This window comes from Macaca nemestrina, chromosome 1 (assembly GCF_043159975.1).
Source record: "Macaca nemestrina isolate mMacNem1 chromosome 1, mMacNem.hap1, whole genome shotgun sequence".
Lineage (NCBI taxonomy): Eukaryota > Metazoa > Chordata > Mammalia > Primates > Cercopithecidae > Macaca > Macaca nemestrina.
In genome coordinates, this window is record NC_092125.1 from 121,947,528 (window position 1) to 121,959,232 (window position 11,705).

At 35.4% G+C, this 11,705-nt stretch overlaps 1 protein-coding gene across 6 annotated transcripts in view; it reads left to right on the forward strand.

Annotated features, from left to right (window-relative positions):
* Positions 1 to 10,553, forward strand: part of LOC105479220 (DNA damage regulated autophagy modulator 2) — a 32,231-nt gene extending 21,678 nt beyond the window's left edge. For 5 of the 6 annotated variants that reach the window (XM_011737124.3, XM_011737123.3, XM_011737127.3 and 2 more), the window contains one exon: positions 508 to 10,553. In XM_011737124.3, the coding sequence (XP_011735426.1) occupies positions 508 to 654 (147 nt within the window). In that variant the 3' untranslated portion in view covers positions 655 to 10,553. The remainder of the gene's footprint in view (positions 1 to 507) is intronic. The other variant, XM_071096083.1, reaches the window with a different exon arrangement.
* The last annotated feature ends 1,152 nt before the right edge of the window (positions 10,554 to 11,705 follow it).

The window sequence follows — 11,705 nt, forward strand, 5'->3', positions numbered from 1 at the left end:
TCATGGCTTAAGTTTTGCCCAAGAGATTTTGTAGGTGATGATTTTTTTTTTCTTTTTTTTTTTCTGGTCACAATGCCAGATACTAAGCTGATTGGTCTGTCATACACATGCTTGCAGTAGTTTCATGAAGTTTAGTCTCTGGTGTGAGACTGTAATCACCAATGAAGGAGAGAGGTACCTATAGGTAAATTTAGTCATATTTTATATAAAACAAGGGTTAGTATTCATATAACATTGAAAAGTTTGGGAATAACAGCAGATATGATTAATATCAAACAAAAGTCATAACCGTAGTCAAGAGCTTCTTAGATTTTTGTTTATAGCAAGTTATAATTACATGTAAAAGTAGTCTTGAACAGGTAAATATTGAGCCTTTTTAATGGGATGTAACTTTTGTAGAGCCCAAATTCTAAAGAACAAAATTGGCAATCCAATTAAACTACATGCAAAATAATTGTGATACATGCATCTACAAAAACAATGTTTTCATTTTTTCTGGTTATGCAGATGATTGGATTGTTTCTTCTTGGATCTCTGTATGTACAGGTAAAGAATAGTTTACAGATCCCTGATGAAATGAAAAAGAAAAAAATGCTCATTTGGAAAGTGCCCAGTGATGAACTGGTTTGCAAAATAATCTTTGAAGACGATTAACCAGGTTTTTATCTTTTTAGAAGAGATGGTTCCCTGGCCAGAAGAAAAGATGGTGAGAAAACATTTAAACTGTCAGGTGGAGCAAGTCAAGGAATAATGCTTATGTGATGGAGACCTCAATTATAAATTAGTTGTTAGATACAAGAATCAGTAAATAATATTTCTGAAGTCTTCTGGACTGATAAGACAAAGAGAATAAAATACTATACCTATATTAAACAGCAGTAAACCTGGGAGACATTTCCATAAGTATTGATTGACTAAATGCTGACATTGCTAGAAATAATTTGGATACAAACCATGAAAAAGTATCATGCCTTTGAAAAGCACGGTGTAACACACCTGCAAAATGTTATTTAGTCCTGATTCCTGTATCAGGGAAGCTATTATTTAAGTTATGAAGCATCATAGTATGGGGAGAAGGAAATTGACAGAGTCAATGTTTATAAAATTATAAAATTTGTATGGGGAAGGTGGCTCAGGGAAAAACATGGACTTTGTCCATTCCTAGAACATGAGGCTTAGCGATACATACCAACATATTAAATAAATTGTTTTAAGACAAAAAAAAATACTTTGATAATATTTGAATCCCATTAGTTAACTTTTACCCTTAGAAATAACATAGGCTAAAAATGTTAATACAGTTGGCTTGCATTATTCATGGCTTTGCTTTTTGCATTTTGAGTTATTTGCAGTCAATCATGGTTTGAAAATAAGATAATTTCAGAAATAATTCATAAATTCAAATTATAGGCTCTTCAGAGTAGTGTGATGAAATCTTATTTCCCTGCTGCCCAGGATGTAAATCATCTCTTTTTTCTGCATATCTATGCTGTAGACACTACCCATTCATTAGTCACTTTGTAGCCATCAGTTATCAGATGGACTGTTGCAGTATCTCGGTGCTTGTGTTCAAGTAGCCCATATTTTATTTAATGCCCCAAAGCACAAGAGTAGTAAGCTGGCATATTATTATAATTGTTCTATTTTATTATTGTTGTTCATGTCTTACTATGCCTAATATATATGTTAAACTTTATCTCATATATATTAAACTTTATCATAGGTATATATATATATATATATATGTAGGGAAAAACAGTATATAGAGGGTTTAGTACTATCTATAGTTTCAGATAATCCACGGGAGATCTTGGAATATATCCCTACTGATAAGGGGACACTGCTGTAGCTTTGTGGAGGGATTATAAGAGAATTTGGAATGTGTGTTTATCCCTAACTGTAATGCTGAAGTGACAGAAGACAGTCATACTGACCATCAAAATATACCTTGCCTCCATTGTCAGATACAGTAGCTTGATTGAACAGATAAGGCATTTCTCTTCAATTCCATCAACATTTTTGAGTTGAATATTTAACTTTTAAAGTAAGAGGTCTTAAGCTAACAAAATTGGCAGATACTGTGAACTGATAGTGAAAAATCTGTTTCCTTTTTGTCCTGGGTATACAGCAAGACTATATTTCCTAGCCTCACGTGCAGTTAGATGTAGGTGCAAAACTGAATTTTAGAAAGTGGAATGGATGTATTTCTATTTTTAAGGTTTTGAGAATTCATAATGCTTTCTCCCAGTTTTTTCTCTTTGTACCAATTGGATACTGATTATAAGCTTGTAAGAGATAGTGAAATCGGCTGGGCACGGTGACTCACACCTGTAGTCCCAGCACTTTGGTAGGCCAAGGTGGGCAGATCGCCTGAGGTCTGGAATTCAAGACCAGTCTGGCCAACATGGTGAAACCCTGTCTCTACTACAGATACAAAAATTAGCCAGGCCTGGTGGTGTGTGCCTGTAATCCCAGCTACTCGGGAGGCTGAGGTGGAAGAATCACTTGAACCTGGGAGGTGGAGGTTGCAGTGAACTGAGATCATGCCATTGCATTCCAGCCTGGGCCACAGAGCAAGACTTTGTCTCAAAAAAAAAAAAAAAAAAAAACCATCAAAAAAAAAAAAGATGGGGAATCACAAGGTAGAAGGACTAAGATTATACTGTATTTTGTAGTAAGATGTCATATATTTTAAGTGCTCAATGAATTTGTGAAAAAGGAAGGTAACTTTTATCTTTCATTGTCCAGTAGAGACTTGCTGCAAAATGAAAGTTCAGCAAATAGTGACTTGTTTTAGTACCCTTGTAAGTCTAGTGTTGGAAATATTTCTTGGTTTTAAACAACCACTGTGCTGATTTTAGAAAGGGTGTGCTCATTTATTAGGAAACTAAGAAAAATAACAGACCTGGAACAAAGGAAGTCATTCTGAGGCATTATGGTCTAAGAACTGTGTCCTCCAAAGGAAATGATAATATGACTGAGAGTTCACCTGAGGCACAGAAAGCCAAGTACATCAATAGATTACAAGTAAAATGCCCCAGAAATTCAAAAATACACTATTGTGATTAGTGCAAAGAAAAATCTGTTCTTTCAAAAACTGGCAGCTCAGCTGAAAAGCAAAACAAAACAAAACAAAACAAAAACCAAAAAAACACTAGAATCTCGCCAGTGCTCATATCCAAATTTTCTGTTAAAACTTTGTGCACTCAAAATATATGAAATGGCCAATCACAGTGGCTCATACCTGTAATTCCAGTGCTTTGGGAAGCCAAGGCAGGAGAATTGCTTGAGGCCAGGAGTTAGAGACCAGCCTGGGCAACATAGCAAGACCCGCATCTCTACAAAAAAATACTAAAAATTAGCATGACATGGTGGTGTATGCATGCTGTCCTACCTACCTGGGAGGCTGAGGCAGGAGGATCACTTCACCCAGGGCTATGATCACACCACTGCACTCCAGTCTGGACAACAGAGTGAGACCTTGTCTCATATATATGTGTGTGTGTGTGTGTGTGTGTGTGTGTGTAATACACATATATAATACAATTTTGTATATATAATTGAAAGGAGGGAGGAAGTTAATCAAACTACAGCTGCAACAAAGCCCAGCTGCTCTCAACTGTACATCAGATTGATTCAGTGTCAAACTCTGAACCTAACAATAGGAGCATGCTGTTTTCTGGTGTTAACTATTACTTCTGTTCATACTTACCTTATATAAAAAATGCACAGCACACAGTAAAAAATATATATTTTATATATATATCATATATATATATATGAGACACGCATAGGAGGAAAAAAGTTTTATCCAGAGAGGAATCAGTCAATAGAAGCAAATTGAAATTGTCATATGTTTGCATTATCAGAGGGTGGTCATGATGATAAAAGTGCCTAAAGATCTAGTAAAACAAAGTGGAAAACATACATGAAGAGATACAGAATTTCAGCAGAAATATGGAAACAACAACAAAACACAGAAATCTAGAAATGAATATGATCTAAGAGTATACAGAGGAAAAGATCAATAAAGACAAAGCAATTGAGAGTATACAAATGGAAAAGCAAAGAAAAAATTATAGAATGAGTATAATTTTAGTAATTGTAATTATAGAATGAGTAAAATTATAGAATGTGTATAATTTGAAGGAAAGTGAAATGGCCTACCATCCTTGTAATTGAGTCTCAGAAGGGGAAGATTGAAATAATGATACAGAACAAATATTTGAAGAGATATTTACTAAGAACTTTTTCAAAGTTGATGGAAATTAACACACAAAATCAAGTCGAAAGGGAGTTTTTTTGAAATAAGATTGATAAACAACTGGTAAGACATATATACTGGGGTGAATAATATCCCTCCAAAATTCATGTTCACTTGAAATTTCAGATGTGACCTTATTTCAAAATAGGGTCTTTGCAGATGTAATTAGTTATGATAAAATCGTACTAGGTTAGGGTATCCCAAAATTCAATGACTAGTTTCCTTATAAGAAGGCATTGGCAGAGATACAAAGTCCATGTGAAAATAAAGGCAGACATTGGAGTGATGCCAACTTTAAGCCAAAGATTGCCTGCAACCAGAAGTAAGGAAGAGACAAAGAAGATCCCTTCTCTAGAGTGTTGAGAGGAAGCCTTGATTTCAGACTTCTAGTCTACACAACTGTGAGAGAATAAATTTCTCTCGTTTCAAGCTATCTAGTTGATGTTATAGCAGCCTAGGAAACAAACTGATCAAGTTAAAAAGAGGAAGCACAAATTACTAATGTTGAGAATAGAAAGGACATTATAGCCTGTTGACATTAAAGATAATAAGTGCATGTTATGAACAACTTTATGCCAATAATCAAATAACTTAGATGGACAAATGCCTTTTGAAACACAACTTGTCAAAAATGATGCAGAATACAGTACATGAAAAAAGCTCCATATTTATTAAAGTGAATTGGTAATCATAAATGTTACCAAAAAGAAAACACTAACTCCTGGTTGCTCCAATGGAAAATTACATCAAATGTGTAGGTTAGAGATAATATTAAACTCTACAGAGCTTCTTTCAAAAATTAGAAAACAAAACAATTTTGAATTTGTTTTATGAGGCCTGTATAACCCCTGTATTAATCCATTCTCACATTGCTATAAAGAAATAACTGAGACTGGGTAATTTATAAAGAAAAGAGGTTTAATTGGCTTCTGATGCTGCAAGCTGTACAGGAAGCTTAGTGGCTTCTGCTTCTGGGGACACTTCAGGAAACTTGCAATCTTGGTGGAAGGCGGAGGGGAAACAGGTACATGTTACATGGCTGGAGCAGGAGGAAGAGAGAGGGGATTTGCTGCACACTTTTAAACAACCAGATCTCATGAGAACTCTGTCACAAGAACAGCCTAAACCATTCGTGAAGGATCCACCTCCGTGAACCAGTCACCTCCCACCAGGACACAGCCTCCAACACTGGGAATTACAATTGAACATGAGATTTGGATGGGGACACAAATCCAAACCATATCAATCCCATTACAAAACTTGACAAAATAGTACAATAAAAGAAAATTAAAAATCAGTATTTTATGTGAATATGAATGCAAAAAATAAGATAAAAAGAAATAGAATTTAACAATGTAAAAGGTTGTATATATGTGAGGCTTAACCGAGCAATATAATTCACCACATAGCAAAATGAGAAAGACCATGTGATTATTATCAACAGATATAAAAAAGTAATTTGATGATAATATGCATTTCTATATTGACGAATAATTGGAAAATGAAACATTTACAACAGCATAAGACAGCCATATACTTAGGAACAATTCAGTGACACACATGTAAGACCTGTAAGACCATTACACTGCAAGTTACAAAACATTGATGAGAAGAAACTTAAAATACCTAAGTAAATGGAACGATATGTCACTAAATATGTTGGAGGACTAAATGTTGTTAGGATTTTCAATTTCTGCTTGGTGGTTTATGAATTCAGTGTTAACCCCAAGCAAAATTCCAACAGTATGTTTTAAATAAATTGACAAGTTGTTTCTAAAATCTGGAAATTCAGAGCATTTAGAATAGCCAAAGGAATCTTCAAACAGGTAGAGGACTTACTGTACCTGGTTTCAAGATGTATTATAATGTTGCAGCAAAAGAGATAATATAGTATTAACATAGACAAATAGACCAATAGCACAATAGAGTCCTGAAATAGACAAATGCACATAGTCAATTGATCATCTTTTTAAAAAATCATGACTTGAAATTGGAATTTGCATACATTTCTGGTTAGTAAAGTCATAGAGTCACTCTGAAAAAATTGTTTGACAGGGTTTTTTTTTTTTTTTTAAACAAAACTATAAATCTAGAATTACCAAATTAACTGCAATTCCATAGGATACGTTTTTACCTAAGAGAAATGAAAACAGAAATTCACACAAAGACATGTACCTGAAATTTCATAGCCTTATTCATATTAACCCCAACCTGGACATAAGTGTTCCAGAAAAGAGTAATGGATGTATACATTGTGCTGTATTCATGGAATCAAATGCTAATCAATACAACGAAAGAAATAACCTGCAAAAACATGAATGTGAGGTGGAGAAAGATGGCCGAATAGAACCCTCTAGCAATTGGTCACCCTGCAGGAATGTCAAACTGAACAACTATCCGAGCAAGAAAGCACCTTCATAAGATCGAGAAATTAAAGTGAGTGGTCACCAGTACCTCACCAGCAATAATTGTGATGGATCACAGTTTTAGCATAATAACGAGGAAAAATGCATTGAAGAAGGTAGGAAGGATGGTCTCACATTGCCCGTAACACTGCTTCCCCAGACTCAGGCAGCGTAGCAGGAAGAGAGAATCTCTGCTTGGGGGAGAGTGACGTGAATGGAACTTTGCGTAATAACTCAGTGCTGCCATGTAATAATGAAATGGCACCAGGCAAAATTCTACCAATGCCCATGGAGGGAGCCTTTAAAATAGCCCTGGGCTAGAGGAGAATTCACTGCCCCACTAGCAGGAACCCAAGACTTGGTCTGCTTTGCCACCAACTGACTAAAGTTCCCTGAGGCCCTGAATCAATTTCTCTGACAGCTAGGCCATGTCAACTGCAGTTCTTGAGCAAGCCCTGGTGCTGCACTGGTTTCAGAGGCTCTTTACTTGGTTCAGCAAGGGACCAGCTGCAGTGACCATGGGAGCATATGGATCACCCATCCTCCAACTCCAGGAAACGCAGCATAGGAGAGAGACTCCTGCTTTGGGGAAGGAGAGTGACAGTCTAGCCTCAGTAAAATAAAGCAATGGCAGAAATCCTGAAGCTTCTGATTCCAGATCATTACTGCTGGATGGTGCTTCTATACTCTTCTGAGGCCAGAAGAGAATCTACTGCCCTGATGGGGCCCAAGTCCCTCCATGCTTCACCTTCCTTTGACTAAATTATCCTTGGGTTTTGAATAAAATTCAGTGGCAATCAGACAGTAGCAGCTGTTGGCCTTGCACAAACCCAGGTACTGTACTGGTCTGGCAGACTAGACCTTGGTTGTTATGCAGTATCAGCTGTGGTGGCCCTGACAGTGCTTGCATTAACCCTTCCCCACCACCAAGAAGCCAGGCTTAGAGAGGGACTCATTTGGCTTGGAGGAAAGATGGAAGAGAGTAAGTAATTCTCTGGGAACCCAAGGAATTCTCCCTCATTTCTAAATTCATTAGGGCTAGGAGTCTGCAAGTGTCACAACACACTTAAGTTTAGGGTACCCTCTACTGCTGAAGTGGCTGCAGTTAACAGCCACTTTGAACTCGGAGAGCCCTCTGAAAAAGGAATTATAACCAAGATCAGAGTGTGAAGACTGGAATAAATACATAAATCTGCAATGCATGCCCAGACATTTAGGAATGTCCAAAAGCATCACAGACATCCAGGAAAATTTGGCCTCACCAAATGTACTAAATGAGATACCAGTGATCAATCCTAGAGTGACAGAGATATGTGACCTTCCAGACTGATAATTCAGTATGTGTATTTTTTTTTGAAACTCAGCAAACTACAATAAAACAGAAGGAAATAAGGATTCTTTCCGAGAACTGTAAGAAAGTTTGAAATGATTATCAAAAACTAAACAAATCTTGGAGCTAAAAATTCAATTGACCATCAGAAAGATGCCTCCATGTCTCAACAGCAGAATTGATCAAACAGAAGGGAAAGTTAATGAGCTCAACAGGCTATTTAAAAATACACAGAGGAGAGAAAAATGGAAAAGAAAGAAGCATGTTTATATGATGTAGAAAAGAGCATCAAAAAGCAAATACAAGTTATTGGTCTTAAAGGGGATGTAGAGAAAGCATTTGGGGTAGAAAGTTTATTCATACATAATAGAGAACTTTCCAAACCTAGAAAAAGATATGAATCTCCAGATACAAGAAGATCAGAGAACACAAAGATAATTAAACCTGAACAAGAATACCACAGGGCATATAGTTAAACTCTTTTCAGGTACAAAAAAAATGGATCCTAAAAGCAGGAAGAGAAAAGAAGTAAATATGTATAAGGGAGCTGCTATACATCTGGAAGCAGACTTATCAGCAGAAACTTTATCAATCAGGAGGATGTGGGAAGACGTATTTGAAGTGCTGAAGGACAACAAAAAAACTTGCACTGAGAATACTGTATCCAGCAAAGCTATCCTTCAAACATAAAGAACTAGACTTTCCCAGACAAACAAAAGCTGAAAGAAATTTGTCACCGCTAGACTTGTCTTACAAGACAACCTAAAGATTTTTTTACTCTGAAAGAAAAGGGCTGTAACGTGCTTCAAGAAATCATCTGAAGATAGAAAACTCACTGGTAAATCTAAGCACACAATATTGAGAGCACTCTAATGCTATAATTGTGTGTAAGATGCTAGAAAGTTTAGAATGAAAACTAAAACATAAACCTACCAAAAATTATATTGCTTAAGAAATAGTATAAAAAGATACAGAGACAATGAAAAGTCTAAAAGTAGGAGTAATAAACTTAGAGCTTAGAGGGTTTTTTTAGTATTTTCTCACACTGACCAAAGTTAAGGTGTAATCAGTTTAAAGTAACTTGTTTTAAAATATTTTTTGTAAGCCTTATAACTACAAAGCAAAAACTCGCAATACATTAATATCAAAGCCAAAGAATTAAAATATACTACTTGACAAAATCACTTTTACACAAAAGATAGTAAGAAAGGAATAAATTATTTACAAAACAACCAGAAAGCAACAGAATGGCAGGTATAAATTTTTCCTAATAATATTAGAATTGAATGTAAAGGGACTAAATTCTCCATTTGCAAGAGATGGAATGGCTGAATTTTTTTTTTTTTTTTAAGACCCAAGTATATGCTGCCTGCTAGAAACTCACTCCATCTATAAGGACACACATAGACTGAAAGTGAATGGATGAAAAAAGACATTTCATGCAATAGAAAATCAAAAATCTCAGAAGTAGCTACTATACTTAGATAAAATAGACTTCAAGTCAAAAACTAAAAATTAGAGACAACATCACAATGTAATGATAAAGTAGATGGTAAATGGTAAATGACAATTTACCAAGAGGAATGAGCAACTAAATATATATGCAACCATTATTGGAGTAATTAAACATATGAAACATATTAATTGCTTTAAAGGGAGAGGTAGACTGCAATATAATAAAAGGGAACTGCAGTGTCCCATTTTCAGCAATGGACTTGCCATTAGGACAAAAAGAAACAGTAAAATTAAACTACACTCTAGACCTAATGGAACTAGCAGACACTTATAGAACATTTTTTTCTAATAGCTGCAGAATACACATTCTCATCAGCACAAGGAGAATTCTGCAGAATGAACTATATGTTATGACACAAAACAAATTTTTAAAAAATCAAAATAATGTCAAGTATCTGACCACACTGGAATAAAACTAGAAACCAATAACAAGAGAAACATTGGAAACTATACAGATACATCAAAAGTAAACATGTTCCTAACAACCAATAGGTCAGTGAAAAAATTTTAAATGCACTTTAAAAATCTATTGAAACCAATGATAATGGAAACATAACATACCAAAACTATAAGAATACAGCAGAACAGTGCTAAGAAGGAAATTTATAATAATAAATGCCAAATCAATAAAGACTCCAAATAAATAACCTAATGGTATACCTTAAAGAACTAGACAAGCAAGAACAGGCTGGAGTGGAGTGGCGTGATCTCGGCTCACTGCAACCTCCACCTCCCGGGTTCAAGCAATTCTGCCTCAGCCTCCTGAGTAGCTGGGATTACAGGCACCCACCACTGCACCTGGCTAATTTTTGTATTTTTAGTGGAGACCGGGTTTCACCGTGTTGGCCAGGCTGGTCTCAAACTCCTGACCCCAAGTGATCCACCCACCTTGGCCTCCCAAAGTGCTGGGATTACAGGTGTGAGCCACCATGCCTGGCCCAGTCAATAAAATTGAATATCACATTAACGTTATCAAGGACAAAAACCATAGATCATGTCAATAGATGCCAAAAAAAAAAAAAAAAAAAAAAGCATTTAATGCAATTCTGCATTCCTTTATGATAAAAACAGCAAACTGGGTATAGAAGGAACATACTGAAACACAGTAAAGGCCATGTATGAGAAACTCATAGCATGATATTGACAAACGGAAAAATTGGAAGCCTTTTGTTCCAAGATCTGAAACAAGACAAGATACCCAGTTTTAACAATTGTATTCAATTTCACACCAGAAATTCTAGCCAGGGTAATTACTGAGGAAGAAGAAAGGGCTTCAGAATTCAAAAGGAAGGACTTAAATTGTCATTATTCAGAGATGATATTTTCAGAAAAACAAAGATTCTGACAAAAATCTGTTAGAACTGATAAATTCAATAGAGTTGCAGGATACAAAATCAACATGCATGTCAGTGAATAATGTGATGATATTTGTATATTTCAATAAAGAACTATCTGAAAAACTAAGGAAGCAGTCCCATTTATAATAGCTACAAAAAATTAAATACTTAGGAATAAATTTAACCAAGGAGGTTAACAGTATTTACAATGAAAACTATAATATGCTGATGAAAGAGATTGAAGCAGATACCAAAAATATTGAATGATATCCCATGTTCATGCATTGGAAGAATTAATATTGTTAAAATGTTTATACTAACCAAAGTGATCAACAGATTTAATGAAACCAATGTCATTCTTCATAGATAGTGGGAAAACAATCCTTACATTTGTATGGACACACAGAAGACCTGAATAGCCAAAGCAATCCTGAACAAAAGTCAGATGTAACAAAGTAACAAAGTCAAGTGTATCACATTATGTTACCTCAAAATATACTACAAGGCTATAGTAAACAAAATAGCATAGTACTGGAACAAAAAACAGACACATAAACCAGTAGAATAGAATAAAGGGTCCAGAAATAAATTCATACATTTACAGTCAACTCTTTCGACAAGCCAAGACCATACATTAGGGAAAAGATGGCACTTAAATATAAGATATGAAACTACTAGAAGAAAACTGGGCAAATGTTTCAGAACATTTGTCTGGGCAGATTTCTTGAGTAAGACCTGACAGGCAACCAAAGCCAAAATTTTAAAATGGGATAACATCAAGCTAAAAAACTGCACAGAAAGAAAGAACAATGTGAATAGACAACCTACAGAATGGAAGGAAATATTTGAAAACT